This window comes from Crocodylus porosus, unplaced genomic scaffold, assembly GCF_001723895.1.
Source record: "Crocodylus porosus isolate Cpor-Errol unplaced genomic scaffold, CroPor_comp1, whole genome shotgun sequence".
Classification (NCBI taxonomy): domain Eukaryota; kingdom Metazoa; phylum Chordata; order Crocodylia; family Crocodylidae; genus Crocodylus; species Crocodylus porosus.
In genome coordinates this window covers 42,454,008-42,481,989 of record NW_017728918.1, presented here as the reverse complement: position 1 = coordinate 42,481,989, position 27,982 = coordinate 42,454,008, and the positions used below count along the sequence as shown (strand labels likewise).

General features: G+C 41.2%; 1 protein-coding gene across 1 annotated transcript in view; it reads right to left on the bottom strand.

The window, feature by feature from the left end:
- MCPH1 (microcephalin 1) overlaps window positions 1–27,982 on the bottom strand; it is a 212,043-nt gene that overhangs the window by 162,807 nt on the left and 21,254 nt on the right. Inside the window, exons 8-10 of the mRNA XM_019537499.1 lie at window positions 25,180–26,199; window positions 24,894–25,064; window positions 20,286–20,398 (exon numbers count right to left, since the gene is read on the bottom strand). Coding sequence (XP_019393044.1) covers window positions 20,286–20,398; window positions 24,894–25,064; window positions 25,180–26,199 — 1,304 coding nt within the window. The remainder of the gene's footprint in view (window positions 1–20,285; window positions 20,399–24,893; window positions 25,065–25,179; window positions 26,200–27,982) is intronic.

Genomic DNA, 27,982 nt, shown 5'->3' with positions numbered 1-27,982 from the left:
CCACCCTCTCTGTCTCCTCTGGCTGGGCTGGGGAACAGAGACTTTGCTGTCTCAGCTCTGTGACAGCCTGGAGGGCAGGGCCACACAGCTCAGCTGGAACAGAGGCAAGACCACCCTGTTGGGGCGGGAGGAATTAGTGGGGAGTCGCAATGCATCCTGTGATGTTGGGGGACTGCAGCCTAACGTGTTGGGAAGGGATCTGGAACAGATGTTAGATTACTGGTCTAATCTAAAATGATTCAGGCTGATCCACAATGGGAGAGAGGGAAAGGGGGAGGACAGGAGAGGGGGAGAAAGAGGTGGTGCATGATGAGTTTAAAGTAAAGTACTGTTTTGGGTTGGGTTTTTTTTTTTTTTTTTTACATCTGTAAGCAACCTTCGAGGCTTAAGGTCTACAAGTGCAGTTTAATGTACAGTAGCCTATTTTACTGTGCATTAAAGTGTCACATCAAAAACCATGCTAATACATTAATGTGTTGTAAAAATAGGCTACTGAGCATTAAGTCTCACTAAAAAAGCATGTGCCTCCACTGCTGTACATTAGGGCAGCCTAATGCTCATTTATTTAGTACCCCCCATTAGAGGTACTAAATTCAATGTGCAGGAGCAAAAACTCATTGACAAACATGTAGACCTTGGACTTGTAGACCTTAAGGTATACACCTTAAGCCTGTGGGGCTTTAGGTATATGCACCCTAAACACCAAACTATTTTCTCTCCCTCTTAAGAATTATTCCATCTTTAACCAAAAGTAAACATTTATGCAAGTCAAAGATCATTAGTGAAGCAGACAACATTTTGTTTTATTACTTCAGTAAGAACAGAGGGTGCTTTAAGATGGTTACCCAGCAGAAATTGAGCCAAATTATGCTTCTTAATTTTCAGTTCTACATTTTTCAAGTTAACTGCTTTTGCTCCCTTTTAACCCTCCTTTTATACAATTTATTTTCATCTACACTACTTTTGTCTGTTTTATTTTACATTTTGGTTTTATTACAAAACATTTTTTGAGTTAACAGTTTCTTTTTAACTAGCAAAAAAGCATCTGGGGAGCATCATGATGAGTTTCTAATGCACATTTATGCCAGGATTATTGCTACTAAAAACACTGGAAAAGGTGGCATTTTATTCACCATTAATATTTGATTCCTAAAGAGCTGCATATTTGTACTTTTAAACAAAAGATTATTCTTTTGAATTATATTTTAAATGTGGACTGCATACCACATTATATTAGACCCTTTAAGCATTTTCTTTTATACAGAGTTGCATTAAGTATTTCATTGTAGAGTCTGCCAACAGCTATATTTTTTCCAAATCACATGAAATATAAAACATGTATTTCAATGCTTTAAAGGAAACAGCATTTCTAAACCTTGCCAAAACGTAAAACAATGTGATACTTCCTGTATGTGAACTGACCTACACCACAAAAGAGACACTCTCAAAATATGTTCACTTATTGCTAAGTTTGAGCAGGTGTTCCTTGAAGAAGGTTTAAAACTATCACAGTACTTTCTAAGAATCCTGATTTTTGTTTCTAACAGGACATCACACCATCTGGTAAAAAAACTAAGAAGTAAATGTTCAATTTGTTTTGTAGGCTAACTCTCAAGAATAAATACAACCACAATAAAAAGTTATTTGGTAACAATAATATTTTAAATTTATAACTAGCTAAGTTCTGGCCGTAAGGCCTAAGGAAGTTAGATCTCGTTTTGTTGTCAGGCCAAGTGGAATTTGTCCAAGAAACACAGGCTGTCAAACAATTTATACCATCTTTTGGTATGCAATACTTTTGTCCAAATACTTCCCTACTAGCTCTAATGCATGACCTACTAGAGTGGAGTTATTTTAGGGATAGAAACAGAGTACCTCAGGTGGTCCTCATATACCAAGCCAAATAACAGAACTGAACCTTCTATATTTTGCATTCATAAAGGATGACCATAAATACTGTATCTGATTTAGTTAGGGAATCATGCCAGTGACAGTATGAAACCAGGAAGCTATTTTGCATTCACAAAGTCCAGTTAAGAATAAACACAGAAAGCAAGAACAACATTCTTTCTGTTTTGTACTCCCTGTCCTATTCGGCTTTAGATGATACATTTCCCTTGCAGACTTCTTCCAATTCCTCAACACTCCCCCCCGCCCCCAAAACAAAACAAAACAAAACAAAAACCCAAATCAGTACTTGCTTTCAGGTTTTCACTGCAGTGTTTTAGGCCTACAGTTATGGGGGCATAAGACAGAACTAGAAGCATAAAACTGAAACAGTAAGGAATCAGTCAGTTCCAATCTATGACATGCTCAGCCTCTCAAACTTCAATGATCCAAGTCCTCAGCAACGAACTTAATTTCATTATATTAACTTATCCAGCTGGCATGAAACTAACTTCGGCACCTGCTACACATTACATACATTCCACAGTTAACTGGTTAATTATGTGATAAATTTATACCAGCCACACATGCAAAGTAAGATCAGCCACATATGTAAAGTAGTTATCACACAAAAATGACTATCCAGCTATAAAAAGAGCCAGCCAGTTATAAAGTTAGCGCTTGAAAATATGTAACCCCATAGCTGGCTTCTGTGCAGCTTTAATCTGAACGTGTAGTAGGCCCTTACGTTCCTACGCACACCAAATGCACGAACAACTGTCTCTCATAGTTGGCAATGTCTCTTTTTTAAATTAGTTTCAGTGGGACATACAAAAATATTAAAAATATTTGTACATTATCTACTCCAGCTGACCTCCCTCCATCTACTGGTTGAAATAATTATCCAACTTGCCAACTTATACTTCTCTTCCACAAACTGAATCTTAGCTCTAGCTGCAAAATATATGCACTGTAATCCAATTGAACCTTGTGGGAAAAGATGGGCAAAGTAAGTTCCCAGCAAAACAGGAGACAAAAATAAATATTTGCTGTTTGAATGAAGTAAAAGGTCAAATCTCACGGCAAAACCACCAAATTCCACAGAACCTTGGAAAAATTAGATATTGTGGTAACAAACAGCAGTCCTCAGGACCTCCTGTAACTTAGATGATGGATGCTTAATAATAATTATTTCAACTTATTTTCAAACCCTGGTGAACTTCCCTAAGATGTTTTACACACAGTTTTCCATATTCTTTTTACAATCACAAAGACTAAAAACAATACTTCTAAATGAAAACAGTTCTGGCCCACAATCACCATGAGTGAATTCTACACCAAAATTTGCAGCTTTAGAATATATGTTTGTCAGACAATGATCAACAGCACAGACGACACTGAATTACTCATTCACAAAGAGTAAAAGCGGGTCAAAGTAGTGAAACACCCCTTATTCCTATTTTAAAAAGTTACGCAGACAAGTACATCACAACAGCAGAAAGACTGCACGGCAGGAGTAGTAAGAGTTCAAGACTTTCATATCAGACAGGAGTCTCCAAAGGTAAAACAATTTTCCCAACAATCAGATAGGTTGAGTGAGATGGGGCAAACAGCTTTAGATTTTTAAGACACTAATATGAAAAGTGAAGCTTCCAGAAGAACCTGCTGTCAACACTAATGTGAATCCCCAAATCTTTCCCACCTTTCAAGCAGGTAGGACTGTGGATTAACTTATCAGTGGGAGTTAGACAGCAGAAAACAACATTCCCCACACTTAACTTTGAGTAGAGAATATCATTACTTGATCATTATGCATTCAATAATCATAATAATTAGAGAGGAAAATTTAGCAGGAGAAGAAGGAAAACAACATCAGAAAACAGCTTGGAAGGCAAAAATGTGTGGAAAGAGAGAAGAGAAGATGACAGTTCGATAAAAACACATGCATGCAAACACTGGTAAAAACAATAAACAAGATGGGTATTATAGGAAAGAAATGGGAGACGAGTAAATCAGAAAGAGAAAGAACAAAAGAATAAACAAAAGAAAGAACGAACTAATGTACCCGTTCGATACAGCAGAATGGGTGAAATTTAAAAACTATACCAAATCTAATGATCAGGGATCATTTGGTTTTCCCTACCAAAAATATTCCCAATTTTGGGGTTAAAAAAAGTAACCCAAAATCCACATTTTTCCTTGATTAAAATTATATACGTAGCAGCATCAGGACCCACCTAAAGGAATAGGAAGGGCTGCCCTGCAGAGTGCAAAGAGACAGAGTTTGTCTCAGTAAGGCCACCGTATGACCCAAGGAAGAGTGAAGCTATTTTGGAGGTGGCCCTCTTGGAAGTGGGAGTGGTGATGTAACCCCAACAGGGTTTGAATGAGAGATGTTAGCAAAACCACAGGAAGAGCCCTGGCCTGGGATTGGCTGAGAGGCTTGGCTAAAAGAGGGGAGCAGTTTTCCCAGGAAGGAGAACAAAGAAGAGAGAGGGGGTGAGAGACAGGCTGGAGACCAGGGAAAGGATCTCCCCATGGCTGCCCCTCCAAGAGCCCCTGGCAGAGCCCTGCAGAAGCAGCAGGGAGAGGCTGAGGGTGCTGCAGTATGTCCCCTTGGAGCCCTGCCCGGGGAGGACAAGAGAGGAGCTGCCTGCGAGGAGCCTCTGAGTCTGGGAAGACCCTCCCGCAAGACCCTGTGTGGCTGGGTGAGCACAGCAGGGGAAGCAGACGCAGGGCTAGAGGGAGACTGCTTGAGACTGCCCTGGTTTTTCCCCTGTGAGTGAGAGAGCACCAGGGAGGGGCAGGCGAAGGTGCTGGAGGGAGCCCTGGGCTAAAGGGGCAGGGACTGTTCCAGCCACCAGAAGCCCAGGGGCAGGCAGGGCCCTGGGAAGGGCTGCATTTACCAGGGGCTTGTGAGGATGTGCTGGGCGAGGGAAAACTGTTACAACCTGCAGCCCACACACTGCTCCCTGTTGAGCCAGGGAAGGAGTTTGGGCAGGAATCAGCTCTCTTGTAGGGACTGCAGGGGAGGAGCCACGCCTGTTGCACTGAGACCCCTTGGAGCTTGCCTGAGGGATGTCATCGCCAGGACTGCCCACAAATCCTGTGCAGGGGAACAGATGCAGTCCTGCTCCCTGAGACACCCCACCAGGGGCAGTGCACACAGGGTCCTCAGTACCCAGTGTACAAGTTATAGATGTGTAAATAAATTCTTGATGATTTATTAGTTGGAGTATCAATGTACTTATTTATTGGTTCCTTATTTATTGTGGGTATTTGTATACCTTCCCCTAGTGTAATGTGTATCCAAGAAGCATTAACCCTTAAGCCACCATCACCAGGTCATGTGGTGTAACATTTGTTCTGTTGCATTGGTTATAGGTTACCCTGTAAATAATTAAATACTGTACATAGTTTTATAACGCAAGGTTGTTTGATTGTAAGGGGAGGTTCTTGCTCGGGGACCCTGCAGCAGCTACCCTGGGAACTGGGCAAAGCTATTGGGTACCCCCAGGATCCCACTATTCAGGTGAAGGCATGGGTAGTGTCGCACCCAGGTCTACACACACACACGCACACTAGTGGCATTTCATTTGAATCTCAGAAAAATGTGGAATTTGGGTAACTTTTGGGGATTTTTTTTTAAATCAGAAAACCAGGATCCCTGCAATGACTGCTCCTGTCTCTAAATAATATGGAAGAAGGCTCTGCATGCTTAAATCTGTTTCTTAATTGCAATATAAGGCAATATAAACAAAAGCATTATGTTCAAAGCTAAGTGGGAGCTATTTAATGTTCCTACAGCAATACTTTAAAAATAAATAAATACCATACGGCCAGAGCTGAAATACTGAAACCCCTTCCCTTTTTTCAACTGTTTAAATGTGTGAAGCTATACTCTCATGTACCTCCACAACAGAACCTGCTGCTCTGGTTTGTTAATTAACTTGATGGTTTGCTGTTAAGTCAATATAACAAGAATCCTACAGCAGTGCTTTGCTTAAAAATGTATATACATACAGTATGAAAGCTAGCATAAACCAGGAATAAAGAATCATTTAAAAAGTTACAACTTCTGCTTTAAAAGTCAGTTTCTCTGTTGGATTTGGAACCCTGCTTAATATTAATACATCTCTCCCGCCTACATTGACTTCCAACTTTGTTTTACAAATAAAATGCTTCGGTTTATACTCAAACAAAACTTCAATCAATTGATTTCAAAGCTCATAAATCTGCAATACAGCAACTTTTAAGTTCTGTAAAAAGAGAAGTATATAACTCTGTATGTGTGAGTAAAACAGCATAAGTAAAAAAAACCAAACAAACCTCTTAATAGATTATTATATATTATGTGCATTACCACAGTACCCAAGAGACTTAGTTGTAGAGCAGCAGCTGTGCCTCCCTCAAACCTCCCAGCAAGCTGGCACCCAGTGTAGTGTAAGAATGGTCATGATGGTATATTGCTGGCACTGTCCTTGCTACTGTACTGAGGACCACCAATTCCTTTCAATATATTATGTCCTCACAAAGTGTTAATTTAAATGAGTGCAAAAAATGCTCATTAAGTCACTCAGAATTCTGTTAATGCAAAAAGTATGTCAACTGATAATTAAATAAGGCTTAGGAAGTCTTTTGTTCAGGTTGATTTACAGCAAGTTTCATTTAGAATGCAATTACAAAAACTAGAGGATTTCCGGGCTACAGAGTCATGCCAGATATCACCTAGTTTACATAGGATGTGCATTTTCCAAAAGTTCAGTATCCGAAATGGGAGGAACTAACCAGCAGCCGTTTTTCCTTCTGGTGGTTTCCAAAGCCAAAAGGAGAAATTGCATTTTTTGCATTGACTCACTGCCAAACCATTTGCAGCCCCTGGCATACACTCCTGGGTTTTCTAGCATATTTTCATTATAACATCAAACTTAATGTAATAATAAGGTACTGAATAAATCGAAACAAAATGCCCATTTCTTTTTTTACCCACAACACTTGTATTTTACTGCTAATTTCTATACTGTCCTTCCATTAACTTCACTAAGGATTTTACTCTGAATTAAAGGTAGTAGGAACTCCAGTGATTCCCAACCAGGGAGACATTTAAAGGTGGTGCACAAAATTATCACTGTTAAGCACGCAAATAAGGTTTAAAAGATAAACCCAGAGATTTTAAATAGTAATCTGCAGGAATAAAAATATTTCTGTCCTGTTGTGGTCTTTCTGAATTCTTTGCAACAGTAGAATTGCTCAATTTTTTTCACCATAATCATAAAACAAGTGAAAGCTACGAGCTGGCTTTTTCTGAAGGGTGCCTTGAGTCCAATAAAAGATAACTCAAGTGTAACAAGGTTTAGACCCACTGCTTTAGACTATAAAGTATGAGAAATTTGCTCCTTCCACTGAATGGCAAGGTGGCTCTGGGCAGGGTGCTAAAAAATGACAATAGTTAGGGTACAGAGTAGAATACAGAGGTGAAAAAAATTATACCTTGAAATTCTGTAGGAAGTGGCATGCTGGGAGAGCACAATATGCTTCTTGTATCCAAAATTTAATAAGAAACATGAGTCTTAATCATGAGGCTTCACAATTCAACTACATCACTGCAATGCAGCAGTGTATTGGAGAATCAAAGGCTGCTATTTCTAACTGGTGTCCCAAAGGCACCATGCAGCTCCCAAGGGGTTAACCTGAAGTCCCCCCTCCCCCCCAACTCCTGGCCTTGCCACTGCTCCTCCAATCTCTCTCCTGCTGTTTCTACTGGGGTCTCTGATCTATCTCTCCCTCCTCCAGCTTTTGATTCCTGCTCCTGCCCATAGAGGTGTATGGTTTGGAACAGCATTGCCAATGGGGCCAAGGGAGTCCCTGGCTAGGAAGACTCAGGGACCGCAGTACCTGCTGTGCAGTATGGAGGGGATGCCCATATGGTGCAGTGTGGCATGGCACTTACTGTTGAGAAGCCTGCAGTGCCCAGCCACTCAGACATTATACTGAATTCACATTATTTAAGGCTGTATTTAATTCAAATTTATAAATGAAGGACTGTTCTTAGATTTCGACACTGTTCCTGAATGAAGGCAATACTCCACACGTTGAAATCTTAAAAAAATTATCAGAGTTACATTTTGGTTATAACGACAGAATAAGCAGTATCTTGCCCATAGAAATAATTTCTCTCTTTTTAATTCAACATCTCATTCAACTGATGATGTGCAACTGAAACACCCAAAAGACTTGAGTTCTCTGCTCTCTGAATGAGTGTGAACCCACCTCCCCCCATCTGCTGCCTTTAAACTTTACTTTTAAAAAAGTTATTCTTCAATTCAGTAATTAGTTTCCCTCACACAGATTCCTGCAACAATAGATACATCACATCCACTTGATACAGGAAATTCACATTCCCAACTTTACCCCTTTCCTCAACACCCAATAACAATATATTTCAAGTGTCATCCATGCTCTTCTCTCCACATGTGACCCTAAGCACTTTTTTCCTTAAACCACTATGCTGCTCTGAAACTTCTTTATGTTTTCCTAATAAGAATTGTAAAAAATGTTGATGTTTCCCATCCCTTTCTTGTTTTTTTAAAATAAAATTATTTCTAATTTTAAGTTAGCCTCTAGTACCAAAAATGATTTGTTTCTGACTATAATTATTAAACTTCTGAACTTTTTAAGTGGAGGACAAAACCTGAATGTATCCGACTAGACTATATTTATCATGGTAAAAGCTTTTTATATCCAAGTCAGACTACAATGACATTTCAAATATGGGCAACCTGTACCTTCTTTGCCTTTCTGGCCAAACACCTTATCTTTTTTATAAAGGCAAAAATTTCACAAGAGACTAAAAGCTTGTGCTGTAAACAATTTTCCCCAAACAGTAATATACTCTAATAACAGAATCCAGAGCAGCCTACTTCATAACCAGTTTCTCCACAGTATAAGCTTAGACTTTTGTTATAAAATCCCTTTCCTTTAAAAAAACAAAAACAAAAAAACCTCATAAGTGCAACATTAAAAACTGTACCTTCACTCAAATACAAGAGCTACAAGCATGCATGCCAATATGAAGCTGTTGAAAAACAAACCTTAAGGAATTTCAACTAAGTGCATTCTGCCTGGTCTATCTGAGAAGATATGGTTTTCATTATCCCTCACCACACTTAATTCTTTTCTCACATTAGCTTCTAAAGTAGCTCATTCTACTAATCAAAATAATTGTTTTAGTATAAGAAATACCTTAATCAAATTCCTATTGATACAATAGCAAAGTCTTAAAGAGACACTTCTTTGAAAAAGGTTGTGTGTAGAGGGGGGAGTGAGAGGGGCAATGGTTTTGCTGTTTTTAATAAGTCCAGAATTGAGGAAACTCTACATAATGCAGTCTGCCTTCATCTTGACCCTGACTTAGGTGTAAAATGTAAGCAAATAATAGAAGAACCCATGATTAACTTTACCTTTTCCAGGAAAATGGGGTATAATACCTGTTTGATCAAAAAACCCTCAAGCAATCTGAATGAGTCAGAATAAAATAAATCTCTTCAGTGAAAAGCATGGAAGAAAAGTATTTTCTCTAGCCAGGCAGCCAGACAAATCTGATAAGATTTAAAGCCGGAGGGGGGAGGATTGCAGGTTTTTTGCTACTTAGATAACTCAAAAGATGTCTCTGCTATGATAGGAAGCAGTGACTGCCACACAGTCATATATCCCTAATATAAAATGATAACCCTTCAACATGGCTACCATGAACAGGTTTGAATTCTTTAATATTTTAAATAATTCAGATTTTTAAATGACCTTTCCTAGGCAGAGTGACAAAGAGCCATATAATTTTTCCTCATATAACAAGGAGAAAATGTACTGCAACGCTCAAATAATTTATTTTGTCCTGGCTCTCTCCTTCCACAAACCTCAAAGATTCAGGAAAATCACTTGCTGACATTCATGGGCATTAATCCACACTCTTTGTCTCTTACAGCACAGCCTGTCTGAGAACATAACTCTTTGTTTTGCACGGAATCAAAGTTGATTCCTTAAACAGGAACATAAAAAAGCTCTTTAATACACCCCCCCACAAAAGTTTTTACACTCTCCGTACCTTTACCCGCCTAAAATAAACCTCATACCACTTGCCTAGAACAAAATCATTAAACTTCCGGATACTATTAAAGTTAGGGGTGGTTGTAACCTCTTCTATTTTTTCCTTTTTTTGAACTTGGGAGCAGCTTGCAGCTCTTGCAACCCAATAAATATGACTTGGACAGAATTATGAATATAAATTCCGCTTTTAATTCAATTCCTGTTAGTGATAGAGATAAATGAAGGATACATGAACATGAATGATTTGTAATCCAGATACAAAAATACTGTAGTAAGACCCCTCTAGATTTTAATTCTTGTTTAAGACCAGCAAAAAAAAGCCAAACATCAGTAACAAATACAAGTTGTATGAGGAGTCTGAAGCTTGTGAAGAAGTGAGAGATAACACTATGACATCATTATATTTAAATATACAATTCTTGGTCTGTTTTAGAATAGAGAGAAGAATATAATCAAACAACTGTAACACTTAACTGTCATTTATATTACTGTAAGTTGTATGTCAAGTCCTTTATTTTTTCCTATTTTAATGTAATGTCTTTTACACTACTTATATTTTAAATCCTAAATGGTTATTGATATGCTGTCACCTGAAGACAGTTATCTTCAAAGTTTAACTAAAGGAAAAGCTACTGCAACAACCTTCTTTCCTGAGAATGTAATACTCCTATGGCCAGTGAAAATATTTCTTATCAGCCTTTATTCTGAATTAAGTTTCAGGGAAAGCTCACTATAATTTAACAGTGCTTCCCATACTGTTTTTTACAAGCTAAAGTCATGGATTTAACAGACTGCATTTCTAAAAGGATTTCTATAACTAGAGCAGTAGGATCCACATATAATTAAAATACTAAACAACCATGAGAGAGGAGGAAGCCTCGGACTACTAAACCAAGCGTCGCCCACAAGAACAGCCCAGCCTAGACCGACAAATACCCAGGTAAGCAACATGGGCCTGGGTAGTACTGAGATTAGGGGGGCAGTGCATGCATCTTCAGGAGGCCTCAAATGCCTCTACACTAATGCTCGTAGTATGGGGAACAAGCAGGAGGAACTCACCCTCCTGCTAGCTAACACCAACCCAGACATAGTGGGGCTCACCAAAACGTGATGGGACCCAACACACAACTAGAAGGTGAATATCAAGGGCTATAGGCTATACAGGAGGGATAGGACGGGGAGGAGAGGTGGGGGTGTGGTACTCTACATCAAGGAGAAATACACATCCTCAATGAGTGGCACTGGGTCATAAGAGAGGCACACTGAAGTGCTCTGGGTTAGAATACAAGGAAGTCAAGGGGAAGGGGACTTAACAGTGGGGGTCTACTACAGACCATGCAACCAAGGGGAAGAGCTAGACCAGGAATTCTTAAGTCAGCTCACAGAGGTAGTTAGGTCAAAGAACAAGGTCATCATGGGTGACCTGAACTTTCCAGATATCTGCTGGGAAGAGCAGTCTGACTGCTCAAGTAGGTAGCCAAGATATAGGACCTCCATCTAACCCAGGAGGTCCACCAGGGGAGACGCCTTGTTGGATCTGGTCCTGGTCACGGGCAACAACCTGGTGAGGGGTCTGTGGGTGCTCGACCACCTGGGTGATAGTGATCATTGCCTGCTGGAATTCACCATCCAACGCAAGGTGGCAAAGGCCTGCAGCAAGGCAGCAGCCCTGGACTTCAAGACAGCAGATTTCAATGAGGTAAGGAGAACAGCCGGGGAGGCACTGAGGTCCCTGAGGGAAGAGGAGTCGGGTGTCCAGGAACAGTGGTCGTTCCTTAAAGAGATGATGCTCGAAGCCCAAAGGGAGGTAATCCCAACACGGATCAAAGGAAGCAAGAGGGCGCAAAAGCCCCCATGGCTCACCAAAAGCATAGGGGAACATCTAGCTAAAAAGGAGGCGTATACCCAATGGAAGGGAGGGGCCATCACCAGGGAGGACTATACCTCAGTTGCTTAGGGCTGTAGGGGGGTGGTCAGGAAGGCTAAGGCAGAGATGGAACTGGGACTAGCTACCCAGATCAAGGACAACAAGAAGTCCTTTTTTAAATACATAGGGGGTAAAATGAAGGTACCAGGTAATGTGAGGCCTCCACAGGACATGCTAAAAAATCTGGTCATCGCACCAGACAGCAAAGCTAACCTATTTAATAATTTCTTTGCCTCCATTTTTCTGAGCAGGGACCAGAGCACGCCCCCACCAGGACCCTCATAGGTTCCAGCGGAGGCGCACCCAGGCCTACTGTCAGTGAGGACCTATTCAGGAAACTTCTGGAGGGACTGGATGTATTTAAATCAGCTGGTCTCGACAATCTCCACCCCAGAGTGCTGAGGGAATTAACAGAGGTCATAGCGGGACCCCTGGCACAGCTTTACAAGCACTCATGGTGCTCTAGCGTGGTGCCAGAGGACTGGAAGAGTGCCAATGTGGTTTTGATCTTCAAAAAAGGAGGAAGGATCCAGGAAACCATAGGCCAGTCAGTCTTACCTTGGTCCTGGGTAAGCTTTTTGAGAGAGTTATCCTGGCGCATGTCTGCAAGGAACCAGCAGGAGAGATTATGCTTAGGGGCAACCAACACGGGTTCATTAGAGGCAGGTCCTGTCAGACCAACCTGGTTGCCTTCTATGACCAGGTCACCAAATCCTTAGATGCAGGGGTAGCAGTGGACATAGTCTTTCTGGACTTTCAGAAGGCCTTTGACACCGTCTCTCACCCCAGTCTCATTAAGAAACTGGAGGACTGTGGTGTCGACACCTACACAGTCAAATGGGTCGCCAACTGGCTGGAGGGCCACACCCAAAGATCAGTGGTGGATAGGTCATTTTTGACCTGGAGGGATGTGGGCAGTGGGGTTCTGCAGGGCTCGGTCCTCGGGCCTGCATGTTCAACATCTTCATCAGTAACTTGGACAAGGGGGTAAAAAGCCCCCTGTTCAAATTTGCTGATGACACTAAGATGTGGGGGGATGTGGGCACATTAGAAGGAACGAATAGGCTACAATTGGACCTAGACAGGTTATAGGGGTGGGCGGACAAAAATAGGTTAGGATTCACAGATGCATCTCAAGCAGGTCCAACAAGGTCATCCTCCTCTATGCAACACTGGTCAGACCACAGTTGGAGTACTGTGTCCAGTTCTGGGTGCTGCACTTCAGGAGGGATATGGACAACATGGACAGCATCCAGGGGAGGGCCACCCGCATGATCAGGATTCAGCAGGGCAGACCCTACGAGGAGAGGCTATGGGACCTGAACCTGTTCAGCCTCCACAAGAGAAGGCTGAGGGGGGATCTAGTGGCCGTTTACAAACTGATAAGGGGGACCAGCATCAGCATGCATTGGAGGAGTCCCTGTTCCCCCCGAGCACTACCAGAAGTGACCAGAAATAATGGTCACAAGCTGGCAGAGGGTAGATTTAGGCTAGGTATCAGAAGGCGCTACTTCACGGTCAGGGCAGCTAGGATCTAGAACCAACTTCCAAGAGAAGTGGTGCTGGCTCCTACCCTGGGGGTCTTTAAAAGGAGGTTAGATGAACACCTTGCTGGGGTCATCTGACCCCAGTACTCATTGCTGCCATGGCAGGGGATTGGACTTGATGATCTGCTCAGGTTCCTTCCGACCCTACCAACTGTTAAACTTTTTCACTTTAATTAATGTAATTTAGAAGAATAATTAAGCAACTCACGTCACTTCAGTACGTAAATTTAGATTGCGGGAAGGCATAATGTATTAAAATGGCGCACACAAAAAAAATTCATAGTTTTATAGTTGTTAGGGGCTCGACCTTTCATACATCAACCTTAATGAAAGGAAATTTAGGTTAAAAATAAGTTAAGAAGCAAAAGAGTAAACACTATATTTAATGTTTAAAAGAGTAAAAATTATATTTAATGTAAATATTTTATTTAATCTGAAAAATCAAATCTATTTTATTTTATTGCTGTTGTTCTCCCCTGCGCTCTCCCCAGCACACTTCTTGCAATCCTTTTCTTACACTGAACAATGAACATAATATTTAAAAAAATATTTGTGTCCTGATTTATGTGCGGTTGCATAGAGATTCTTGCATACTAGCTCAAAATAAAGGTGTACTCTTTTATATCTTGTAGGGCATGGGTGGGGTGCATGTATGTGGGAGGTATTTGTAGGGGCAGTGTGGGGTTTGTAAAGGGCTCTGTGGATGTGGATTGTAGGTGAGTGTGCCTCTCCAACCCCCCCCAGTGCAAAGCATTTGCCTCCAGTTACAGCAGCAGGTGGTAGGCCCTAAGGGTGCTCCTAGCCCATGGCACGCAGAGCTCACCAGTGGCGTACAACTCCTGCTGAATTCCAGGAGCTGCACATGATGACACAGAGCCAGCCTGGCCTGGTCTGCTAGCACATGCCTTAAAACCAGACCAGGCTGGCTCCATGCCAGCACGTGGTGCTCCTGGCACTACAGGCAGGAGCCATTTGCCATCTGCCTGGATGCCTCCATGTGGGGCTTCCAGCACTCCAGCAGGGAGCCACACTTGGAGGCACAGAGCCCACCCAACCCAATGGCACGTGGACAAGGAGCTGTGGCAAGTCGCACAACATTGGGACAGGCAGGCTCCATGTCTCCATGGGCAGCTCCCCACTAGAGTGCTGGAAGCCCCACGTGGAGGTACAGAGCCGGCCCAGCTTAGCCCTATGGCGCACAGCTCCCGCCTGCAGTGCCAGGAGACCCATGTACTGGCACAGAGATGGGCCATGGCAGGTGGGCTCTGTGCCACCACATGCAGCTCCCAAAATTCAGCTGGAGCTATGCGCTGCTGGGGGTTGTGCCTGTAACAGGCCAGAAGAGCCCCAAGGGCCTCTGCGGGCAGGGGGGGGTCCACACTTACCCACAAACCCCCACCTTACCTCTCCCTCCTGCAGGCAGGAGTTCCCAGCACCACTCGCCTGCTGTCCAGTCGCACACCATCGCACTCGGTGTCCCCATACAGGGTTCCGAGATGGAGTGCAGGGAGGTCCATGGAGGTGGAATTGCAGAGCCCATCTGATCAGTGCATGACCTCTGAAAGCCTGACCCCCAACAGCTTTCAGAGGGGCAGCCGCAATCCAGTAATACTTGTTTTTCTGGAGGAGCCCCATGGGCCATATAGAATGGCCTGGTGTGCCGGATCCAGCCTGCAGGCCATGTTTTACTGCTTCTCCCGCCCCCCCCCCACTTTAATTTGTTTTTAAAAACCTCAAGGAAGTAGAAGCATAGAAAATTATGGAAGGAAGGAACTTCAGGAGGTCTAATCCATACTCAGGGCAGGATCATCCTATCCTTGTCTAACCATTGCAGACAAGTGTTTTTCTAACCTGCTCTTTAATATTTCCAAGGATGGAGATTCTACCATCTCTCTAGGTAATGCTCCATTGTATCCAACCTAAATTTCCCTTGCTACAATTTAAAATTATTACTCCTTGCCCTGACCCCTGTAGCCACAGAGAAGAGTCTTATTATCATTCTCCATATAACTACCCTTTAAGTATTTAAAGACAACAATTAAATAGTCCTTCATTCTTCTCTTCCAAAGAACAAATGAATCTGGAGCAACAAATCTGATAGAGTATATAAACAGCATTATTTTTAGGTTCAATGTCCTGATTCCTAAGAAGTGCAAAAGAGTATTGCACTTTTGCCAGACTTCAGTGACAAGAAATTAAATGATTCAGTCAGGACAAGAAACCTTCTGAGGCATCAACAAGAGGTTGCAGCAAGTTTGTTATAGTTGCCTTCTGTTAGAAAAAGAATGCAAGTGAACAGCTAAGAAAAGAATCAAATAGTATAAACAAAGACAGGAAGTAAAGTCATAATTTTATCCCAGAACAGATTACCAGTTTATCTAGTCCAGTATCCTGCCTCCACGAGAAGCATATAATTTGGAAGTTATCTAATAATTACAACTTCTTAATATTTTAGCAAAGAAGAAAAATAGCTCTTCTGATCAGCTGTTTTGTCCAAAATTCTTCAGATAGCTTCACAGCAGAACAACGATCCAAGATTTTTAACCACTTTAGCTGACTGAGTCTCCCTCTATGTTATAGGGATCATGTATATACTAAACTTGGAACCAGCTACATATGCAAAGTAGCTATCATGCTGTAAAAAGCTCTAATCAGCTATAAAGTTAAACCTTGAAAATATGTATTAACTTTATAGCTGGCTTCTATTGAGTTTTAATTAGCATGTGTAGCAGGGCTCTCTCCTGCAACTAGGAGTCCTGTCAGCTGAGGAGGCTCCCAGCCACAGGGATGTAACATGACTAGCCAGGGCTGGGAGTCCCAGAACAAAGGTGACTCTCAGCCCAAGCAGCTGCAGACTCTGGGTCCTGGCAACACAGGGACTCAGAATCCAAAAGTTGCAGACACTGGGTGCTGGGACCAGGTGGGTCTTGGCAGCTGGGGGGGCGCAGATGCCCTGGAGATCTGTGAAACTCCCAGGGCTGCAGGGTTGTGGCTGCCATACTTCATGCACCCCTGAAACTGGGGAATCATGACGTCCAAGATCCCACAGCTGCTGAGGCTGGATAGTTACAATCCTGCAGGGTTTCATAGAAACATAGAAAATTTGGGTTGCAAGGGATGTTAGGAGGTTATCTAGTCCAACCCCCTGCTCGAAGCAGGACCATCTTCAATTATATCATCCAGTCCAAGTCTTTGTCTATCCTGTTCTTAAAAACCTCCAAGGATGGAGATTACACAACATCTCTGGGTAACCTGTCCAGCACTTTACTACCCTCCTAGTGAGATAGTATTTCCTAATATCCAACATAAACTTCCCTTCCTGCAACTTGAGACCATTGCTCCTTGTTTTGTCATTTGCCACCACAGAACAGTTTAGCTCCATCCTCTCTGAAGTCACTAAAGAGGTAGTTGAAGACTGCTATTAAATCCTCACTCAGACTAAATGGGTGTCTTTAAACATACTCTGGAGCAGGGAGGGGGCTGTTAATTAAAGCGGCTCCTCAGAAGCTACTACTACTTCTTTCATATGATGTTTTAGGATTACAACATTGATAGATTAATATCCAAATTTGATAACCATTCGAATGCTTCAGGGGTAGCTCCATGGACTGATTTAATGATGATTAAATCATGCAACTGGGCAACCATTCACAATGTGTTGCACCATCTGAAAAATCACACCACAATCACAACCCGCAATAAGGAGCTAATTAAAGAACCTGCAGCATCTTGTGTATTCAGTGTCCCATGCTTCAAAATGGTGGTGCAGGCTCATTTGGTGAGCTTTAGTTAAAGCACCATTAAAGCTTTAATTAAAGCACCCTGCCAACATTTTGAAGCACAGGGATGCTGAATACATGTGATGCCAAGGTCAATTAGCATGCTTCAACAAACTTGATTAATCAAGTCTGCTCCAACAAGTTCTAATTAGAACATATTGGATCAGACATTGGGCACATGTATAGCCCAGTTCCTTCAGTCTCTCTTCATAAATCGTATGACCCAGCCCCCTAACTGTTTTCATTGCTATCTGCTGGACTCTCTGAAATTTGTCTACACCCTTTCTACAGTGCGGGGCCCAAAACCGGACACAGTAATCCAGGTGTAACCTCATCGGTGTCAAACAGAGAAGAATCACTTCCCTCTATCTGCTGGCAATGCTCCTACTAATGCAGCCCAGGACGCCTTTTAGCATTCTTCACAACAAGGGCACACTGTTGGCTCACATTCAGCTTATTGTCCACTGTAACCCCAAGGTCTTTGTCTGCAGAACTGCTACTTAGACAGTCGGTTCCCAGACCATACATGGGATTGTTCTGTCCTAAGTGTGCGACTTTGCACTTCTCCTTCATGAAGCCCTAAGGCTGGGAAATCGCAGCAGCTGTGATCCCCCAGCCCCAGGGTGGGGGGGGTGGAGCCACTCAACTGAAGGGGCTCTCAGTCATGGGAGCCTGTTTCTTGTCGGTACGAGAATGGGCTTCCCCTGCAACAATGGGCAACAAGGCATGATGGGATCTAACGTGCACTCTTACAATCATGCCTGCCATTCATGCATGGCATGCCAGGAGGCACGACTGTGTGGACCACACATTATATCTCATTGCATCTTTATCTGTACATGTAGAGGAGCCCTAATTTTTAGAATTCTCTCAACATTCTCTTCAATTTAATTTCACTTGCTCAAGAAATTTTAACTATTTACCTTAATTCCACCTTCCACCAATTTCCTATGTACATTTGCTTGTGTAATTTATTTTAATTTGATTTGCTGCTCCAAGGAATGAGGAATAAGAATTTTCTTTCCTTGGAACCTCAGATTAGCAGAGACTCCCTATGTCTGACAAAGGGTGACTACTCCCTAATGCTTGCTAAGAATTTTTTTCCAACTACTCAGTTGGTCTAATAAAAATTATCACATCTAACCAAAGAACCTTGCCTGCCTATGCCCTTACACCAACACGGCTACAACCAAAAACTCAGCTCGCAGTCAACATACACTAGAGCAGGGGTAAGCAACATTTCTTGGCCAGTGCTGAAAAAACCACAATGTCTACCTTGTAAGGTGCTGGAGTACCGGCACGCCACAAAAACAAAACTGGGGCGGAAGGGGTATATGGCAGGATGCACTGCATATTTAATACTATTAATAATCATTAAAGTTGTTTTCTATTTTTTTTTTTTTTTTTTTCAGTAAATAGAGAGCTGGTGTCAAGCAGGAAGTGGGGGCTGCCTCAGGGCTCCACTACTCGGGCCACAGCGGGGGGCCCAGCAGCACTGGAGGTGGGGCCCAGCTGGCCTGCGCAGCTCCGCGGGGATGGGGCACAGCCACTCTGCCCACAAAGGGACGCTGGCTGGCTGGGACAGGATGCCAGGCTCAGGGGGCTCCTGCTTGGTCTCTGTGTGTGCTGGGTATAATGCGAGTGGGAGCTGCACCCACAGGCTGTTCCCCAGGCTCTGGGAACAGCTGCTGCAGCTGGTGCTCAGGGCCGAGTCAGCCAGAAGCCTGCAGCACAGCAGCTCTGTACAGTGCCTGCCCCAGCCCTGACCCCTTGAGGGGAGCTGCGGGTGGGCAAGGCCGGGACCCGGGCAGGCTGAGGCAGCTGCGGTGGCTGTTCCCAGGCTCTATGGGGCTTCTGCAGACAGGTCCCTGCACCAGGGATGGCTCTGCCCTGCCTGCACTGTGCCCAACGTGCAGGGAGGCTGATCCCAGAGAGGGAAGACTCCCAAGCCCAGCGTCCTGCCCCAGACAGAGAGCATCCCCATGTGCGCAGGGTGGCTGCGACCCATCCCTAAGGAGCTGTGGGCTGGGTCAGGCCCCACCACGGGTGCCACGGGGCACCCCCACCTGCTTGCCCACCACACCTCAAGCCTGCAGAGCCCTGGGGCAGCCCCACCTTCCTGCCCAGCCACCAACTTCCTAAGGGCCCGACTGGGCTGGCTTGCCTGCGGCGTCTGCCCCCATGCCGCCCTGTCCCGACAGCCTGGCCCCAGCACTCAGTACCTCAGTGCTGTTCTGGGTGCTGGGGCCAGGGCATCTGCCTACCTGGGCTGCTCCCTCCAGGGGCCAGACAGGCTGGAGGACACAACATGGGAGCACAGGGAGGGGGCAGTAGAGCACAAAAAGCCTCCCTGCCTGCGTTTTTCTGGTTCCGCCTCAGTGCCTGCCGCAACGCTGGGACTTGTGGCTGCACAGGGGAGCCTGGAGCAGCAACTTTAAAAAAAATCAATTTCTTTGCATGCTTCCCAGCGTGCCAGGAAACATGGCTCCATATGCCACTAATGGCATGTGTGCCAGGGGTTGCCAACCCCTGTACTACAGTAAGGTTGCAGCCACATTAAAAGCACTTTTCTGAACTAGGAATCCTAGTAGCATGCTCCTAGAATGGATACAATTAATACAGTCTAAAATGCAGTTTTACTCATATATAGCTCCTGACAAAGTATGCTATTGCCTAGAAAAATTTGGGCCATTCAACCAATTAGTCTCTAAAGTAGCACCCCACCTTGCCTTTTCCCTGACTTGAGAATAACTTGGCTAATAAATACCTCTCTCCTCATACATAGCTTATCTTAGCCTGCCACCTTCTTTATACCTCTCTAATCAATGTAGCTTTGCCAGGACATTTAAGATGCCATGGGCTTCCTATATTCAAGTGCTATTTCAGTCTAATAGTTATCCAGTATTTCACGAAAAAATAAAATTCACGTGGAAATCTTTATGATCATATAGCACTGCATGTGACCTGCATTTATTTCTAAAAGGTGCTGAAATTATGTATCAAATCAAAAAGTATTCTTGACATTTTGTCTAATAGACTGACCTTTTTGATTCTCCCAGTGTTCTTTAACTCCCCATTGTACTTATTCTGTTTTGCATTAAAAACTTCACGAGAGCCACATCTGGCATCACATACTGATATTTCATTTCCAACACCTAAAAAAAAAAAATCCAGTGGATTAGAAGTTTAGAGCATTGACAGGAAAAAGGTGTACACTTGTAAAAGGGAACTGTCACCAAAAATCTTGTAAGGCTTTAAACCCTTTTTTTTACCCAAATATTGTTACTGAGTATTAAAAGTTTTTAAAAATATAATCTGCAGGCTAATGTTTATATTATTGTTACATTTTAAACTATGACAATAGAATTACACTAGTGTCTCTAGTTTCATCTCTCGAGTTTCTAATGACTTCAAACATGGTAAAACAATCTATTCTATTCGATTTCCATGCAATGGCTTCACATAGAAGAAACTGAAAAAACAGAAGAAAAAACCCACATTTGTATTTAGAATACGATCCTAGAATGTACTTATTAATTCATTCCAAAGAGGCTACAAGTCTTGGGTTTGTTTTCAAATCAGACCTTTGAACATATCTGGCACTTTGGCTAAGAACTAACTGTATATATGCAGACAAAATAACCTTCTTTTCTAAAAATGGCCCCTCCAGAAGTGAGAAAATTGCTTGGCTGACTACCAGAAAGAAGTATACCAAAGTCATATTTGATATGTGAATTAATAATTCTCAATCTCTAATATCAGCAATAATACTTTGAAAATTATGGATTCATTTGAAAAATTAATTTTCTTAAATTAAAAGTATTTTTTAATCTATTTTTAAAATAGATGCAATTACTGAAGATTTAATTAGGTCATTTTTCGCAAAATTAAGTTTAATTAAAGTCCACTTTGGGATACTCATTTCTTTTAAAATAAAGAAAAAAAAGAGTTTAGTGGTTATTGACCAAATGGCCTAAATTATCCTTACTAGAGTTTAGTGATTGGACTAAAATGTAATTTCTCCCAAATAAAGTTGTTTTAATTAGTGTTAAAAGGGCCAAGTACTGGTACCATATCTGTATTTATAAATGTAGCTGCATTTAATTTGATACGAATTTAAAAACAAAAGTTACTTTCTATTAAGTAAAATATTCCAAATTCTCCATCAACATTATTGTTACTTTATAACAAAAATGAGTTCTCTACCTCAGTCTTCAGAGTTCTCTACCCCAGTCCTTTTTCTTCTTTCTTTTTACAGGCACCTTTTTATAAATGTCAGTTATAATTTTTGGGGTGTTATTTTTCATGTATAGAACCTAATTACATGAGGGACATCATAAATTTATTCCCTCTACCAGTGGGGGGCCAGTGGGAAGGCATCAGCAGGGGAGCAAGTACTTGGGAGGCAGTCAGCCAGGCCATTATCCTTGCTTACCCTGATGCTGATACCCTCCCCAGCACCTGCCCCCCTGCTGTCCAAGCCCTCTTCCATTTGCATTCCAGTCATCCTCCCCTCTACCCCCCTTATGCTAAGCAGTGGCTCTGGCTCCATCCCAGAGTACAGAGTACATGGTGACTCCAACCCCACCCTGGTGCTGGCCAGGCAGCAATGTAGGCAGCAGCTCCAGCTCCAGCCCCAGACAGGTAGCAGCAGCAGGTCCAACCCAGGCAGGCACTTGCTGCAGCTACAACTCCACCCCCGGTTAGGGCCAGAGCCACTGCCTACCAGAGGCGGTACTTGAGTTTAAGATAAAGAAATTCCCCCCCCCCCATCTTGAATGTGGAAAAAAAACCTCTCATCTTGGATTTAAGTAAGGTAATGTCTTTAGTGCCTGTTTATGAACCTGCCTGGTGCAAGTCCTTCTGCCACCACTGCACCTTTTTTCTGTCCAGACAGGTTGGGCCTTGACCTTCTTTAGAGTTCTTGCCTAAATTAAAAATCTAGAGGCTGTGACCCCAACTTATGGACTCGTCAAGTTATTAACTTTGTTTTTCATTGCTATCACTTCCTATACTGTACAAGAAAGGGGGTGAAGGGAAAAAAGAACCCAGACCTGCCCTCTCTAGAGATCCTCTATGAAGCAACTAAGGATTGAACCTTATAATTTCTAGCAGGTTATCTTCAATATATATATCACTCACCTAACTATTTTTCCCCATCCTGTAACTCTCTGAAAGTAACCTGTAATCTTGCAATTTCCATCTTCTCTCCTTGCTGCATCAGGCTGCCTTTTATCAGCTGTTTCTAACAACATGCTCTTTAGTCACAAGCTGAGAAATTTAGTTTTGACATTGATTTTAATATTACAGCCTTCCCCCTTCCATTTACCCTTTCTGGGTCCATATCCTACCACCATAACCTGCTCCAAGTGGTTAACTAACCTCACACTCAGAAAGATTTTCCTAAGATTAACATAGATTTCCCTTCCTGAAAATTAATTCAGTCCCTCCTTGCCCTATTCTCCATGAACAAAGAACAATTGAGCACCGTCTTCTTTCAAAACTTGATGTCTGAAAACTTGAAATTCCCTCATCTTCCTTTTCTAAACAAACACAGCTCTTTCAAGCTTTCCATGTAAGTTACAGCTTCTAATCTTAATCAGTCTTGATTTTCTTGCTTGTAATGATCAGTTTATTAGTATCTTTCTTGAAGTGGGGTGCCCCAAACTGGACACAACTGTGGCCACTACTGCCAAACAGAGTGGAATCATTAAGATGATCATATCTGACATATGACACTCCTGTTAATAAATCCCAGAATGATTCCTTTCTTGCAACATCACCACATTGTTGACTCATTCAATCTGTGGTTCATTCTAAATCCCATATCCCTTTCTGTAGAACTGCTGCCTGGCCAGTTAACTCTCCGTTTTGTATTTTTACTACAGTGAAGAAATAAAAATAAAATCATTTTGTACTTGTCTGTATTAAATTTAATTTTATTGATCTGAAAACATTTCCAAATATATCCAGTGCTGCTGGCCGTTTATTACCTTATTATCCCCTAGATGCTTTCAAACTCAAGGTTTAATGCATTTGATTCATTATATTTTGGGATACTGAAATTCAGTTCACTGGTCTGAAATTTTTCAAATCTACCCTTTCTCTCTGTTTAAAGATGGACATTGTGTTTGCTTTTCTTTAGTCACTGATACCTCTCCCCTCTTCTATGGATTTTTCAAAGATAATTGCTAATGCTTCAGAGATTGCTACAACTATTCCTTCACTTGTCTAGGATAAAATTTCATCAGGCCTTGCTAACATTTGAATATTTGCTCACTTTATTATACTGCCACTACAGAAGTCCATGACAACACTCCGATTAACTGCAGGAGGACCACATTTCATTTCCAGAGTTCTCAAATGGGAGTAAACTGGTCGATGGTCACAGATAAGAGATGGCAGCCTGTAAAGATTCTGACCTCCTAACGCTTCAGCCTTGTGACCATAACTGATCTTAGTTTACAACTGTTGCCAAGAGAACGCTGTGCTCCCACATTTATTATAAGCAGCTTAAAAAAACATAATGGTCATTCAATCAAATCCCAGAGCCTAGAAATAAAACTAGTGAAGTCCACATTCATATTTCTGAACAGCTACAGAAGGATGTTAAATTTTTCTTAGAATCTATTAACGTTGCATTCCTTACTTACTATATCATTTATTTCTCTGGTTCTCCAGATGAAATGTAGAAATTAAGTAAAGTTGGACAAGGATTACAAGTCTAAAACAATGTAGTCAGGATGCAAACTTATTTCACTGCCAAAAATAGTTACAAGTAGATGGGAGGAACTTTGGAGCAATTCAACTTTTAATTAAGTTTGAATACCTAGGAAAAATATCAAGCTTTCCTCAGATCATAAGCTATTATTATTCACTAAAAATAGTATATATTGCTGCATGTTTATGTACTCTTCTAGTAAATTAATTCTCTTCCTAATTAATACAAGTCTAAACCTTGTCACTAAACAGTCACTTCATTTATTGATTAATGTAGCACTGCAAGATATGCAAACACCACTTCTTGTAGTTATCTGGAACATGTTTTTAAAACTTTCAACCAAAAGAATGAAGTATTTTTATCCTTCATTAGAAGGGTAACTCACACTCGAGTAAGAATAAAACTGAAGCCTTTATTTACAGTTCATCAATATTTAAACCACACTGATTTATTGTTATAATTCTCCATATTAACTATAAGAGAAGAGTTTAAACAAGACTTTAATTCTTCACAATACTTTACATTTAAACTAAACCGAACACACACTTCTGATGATCATCTCTTTCCTTTCAGGTGATTTCAACATGAGGTCCCCAACTGCATGTTTTACTTGCTCCTACAGGAAACTCACAGAGCTCAACTCGGGATACATTTTTTGCATTTGTTCCCTTACTTCTGTATCTCCAGCCATACTGATGCAAACATTGGGGTTTGTCTGAGGGTTTCCTACTTTTTACACTTCATTTAGTTTTCCTGCTGTTTGATTAATAAGGTTCCCGCACCTCAAATAAGGATCTACACAAACATATTTCACTATATGCAGAAGTGTAATACATTTAAAATATGAGAACATTATTTATTACATATCCTTGAAGAACAGTACAGGGTTTATAGGTTGCCAACTATTACGGAAAAGAAGGCTCACATACTTGGACTGCATTTTTTGAGTAGAGTTTCCTTCTTATCGCCTGTTGACTTTTCCATACTTGCAGAGTCTGGGAAAATAAGTGGGTGTTCTTTTGGCTCCACTGTGCCCTTGTTTTCAGTTTTTAAAGAAAGTGATACCATCATTGTAGTATTATCGTCCTGTAGAGTTGCTTCTGAAAGACAGGAATTTCTTGATTTCACAGCTCATTTTACAATGCAGTTGCACAGGAACTGCAGTGCATCATGATGCTATCTCTCTGAACTTCTCAATTCTATGCAGAAACTTACCAGAAGGATAAGGGGAACAATTCACATTAGTTCTGCAGTTTTTTTCACGAGTGTTCAGTGAGCTAGAAACGAAGTCTTCTGCAGTCTCAGCATTTTTTCCATCTACCACACAATTTAAAGTTACACTTTTTGTACTTTCTAGAAGTTCAGATAGTTTGCAGTCACTCTTTAACAAAGTGCCATTTGTCTGAACAGTTTTTCTTTTCTTTTTGGAAAGAGCACTACACTGTTCATTTGATTCTCTCCTTGAAGAGCCTGTTTTACATGTCACTTCAGGAGAACTTGATGATTTCTGTTGAACTCCAAGACAGTGGCTTTCTTGTATTTCACTTTTATTCAAGTCAGAAGATGAAAAAAAGTCTTCATATGAACCCTTCTCAGCATGTGAAATCTTGTTATGTGTGGTCATTGCTTCTAGAAATTCATTTTCAGACCCTGACTTACATAATACTGAGGTAGTTAGTTTTGTACTAGATCTATTTCTTTTTGATTTCCTCTTTGTTTTATGTCCACCAGCACAATCCCTTAGGTCAACAGGAACACTTACATCAACTGAACACATATTAAAATCTTTGCTGCTCACTAATAAATCCGAGTGACTGTCTTTCGTACATGCAGCAGCCTCTAACTGAACTATTCTTTGTGAAGGAGCAGAATGACTCAAGTCTTTTTCTTGGAGAAATGAAATGTTGGTCGCAATTGATGGAGAAGTCAGATTATCATCATAATCCTGTTTCTTGTTAGGAAATGTTTCAGATTCTCCCTTTTCTGAAAGGTCACCCCCCAAGGAGTGTTGTAAGATCAGTTTTTTGTTTAACTGTTTTCTATTACACTGTTTTGGAGTTAAGTTCTCTCGATCATTGCTGCAGAAGGAAGAATCCTCCAATGCAGGTGTAGAAACATAAATATCACTTTGAGCTGCATTAATGCATTCCAGTGACTCTATCTTCTGTCTCTTTAATTTACAATTTCCCCAAAGGTCATCAAAACTTGAGTTTAAAGAATCATTGATTTGCTCTTCTGTAAGACATTAAGAACAGCAGGATAAAAATTTTAACAAAGTGGGAACAGTACAGAGTTAAACTGGTAAAGCATGTGAGAAATTACTAAAAAACTGGATAAGGATTTAGTCACAACCAAATTTTCAAAATTATACAGTCAAATCTTTGGTAGTTTTCAAAGAATTTACAAACAAAAGTTTTAGAATAGTTATATTCAGTCTGCCCCCCAAAAGATATCTTCCTTGCCTTTTTATTTGTACTCCCTTTTACTGTCTTTTTACCAAATCTAAGAATTACTATTATGAAAACTACTTCAGTTTAGCAAGCACCTTAGAGAGGGAAACCAACATGCTCAGGACCTATTTTATGTTGGCCTAGCTAGTTCTAGTGATGGTGAAAATTAAAAAAAAAAAAATAATAATAATAATATTTTGTTATTGCAGGGCTAGCACCATTGTATCTTTTCCCTATTTATTTTTTAAACACAGATGTCTACTTTAATAATTATGTTCATAATGTCTGAGGGTGCATTTTGTATTATGGTAAATTTGTAAGCAACAGTCATTTAGTTGTATTGTAGAAGCTGCTTAACTAAAATATCAAAACTACTGATGAAAACTGTAATATTTTATTGTGAAAAATCAAATGAAATGTTTATTTGGAATACACTTTTAGATATGTATGGTATAACTGTTGTTCTGATGTTGAGATGGGTGAGATGAGGGCCTTCCGACACGCCCAGACACCTGAGGTGTCAACTGAAAGTCAAAAGCCATATTTAAACAGATATTTCAAACAAAAAGTCATACTAGACTTTACTTCACTTCCAAAACTAAAATTAATCCATGTTAAACCAGCACACTGAACATCTTCTTCAAATACAAAACAGAAACTATAATTTGTTGCCACTCTTTTTTCTGGACCTGGAGCTTCCTTCAGGAATCATTACAACACCAGAGTAACCAATGGCATACATATTAATCATGAGCAGGGATCATGATTCTCTTTGATAAAAAAAAAAAAAAAATCCTGAATTTTCTAATTTAAAAAAAGTAACCCAAAACCCATATTTTTCCATGATTATAATGAAATGCAATTCATATGGGATTTTTCCTTTTTTTTTTTTAATCAGAGAAAACCAGGATCCCTGCTCATGAACAAAGAAAAGGTTCAGCGTAATGAAGAAAAAAATGCAGCTAACTGCTGAAACATTGATGCCTTTTTTTTATTATGTTGTAAGCAGATATCATTAGTACTTTAATTAAGAAATATTCAAAATGAGTTAAGAGTAGAATAAATGATAATATACATACTTAGCCTGGGAGTGGCTATTCTTAAAATGATAATCAATCCACTAAAATAATAGTTTATATTAAATAGAAACCACTGTCCTTCCCAAGCAGGGACTGTTATGTGCATACTGAAAGGAAAGTTATGGAAAGACGCAACATGAACCATGTATTCCCAGGGGTAGATCCACTTATCCTTTCTTACACTAATAGGAAATTTTGCTCCTTAATAATAGAATGCCTATGTATCAGTGAAAGATACAATATTTGCACATCTGAGGTAGTGTTCTGCTCCTGGCAGTAGGATAAGTATACTACTAAAATGCATTCCCCTTAAGACAATTCCTAGAGTTGTCAAGTTCCCATTTTTCTATCACAGTCAAGAGCCATTTTGCTCTTACATATAACATAGAAAGCATAAAGCCCTTAGTACTAGGGGTGTGCAAAACAGACTGTATTTGATTTGGATTCGATCAGCCGCAGATGGACCCCGGGTGCCCCCCCCCTCAAACC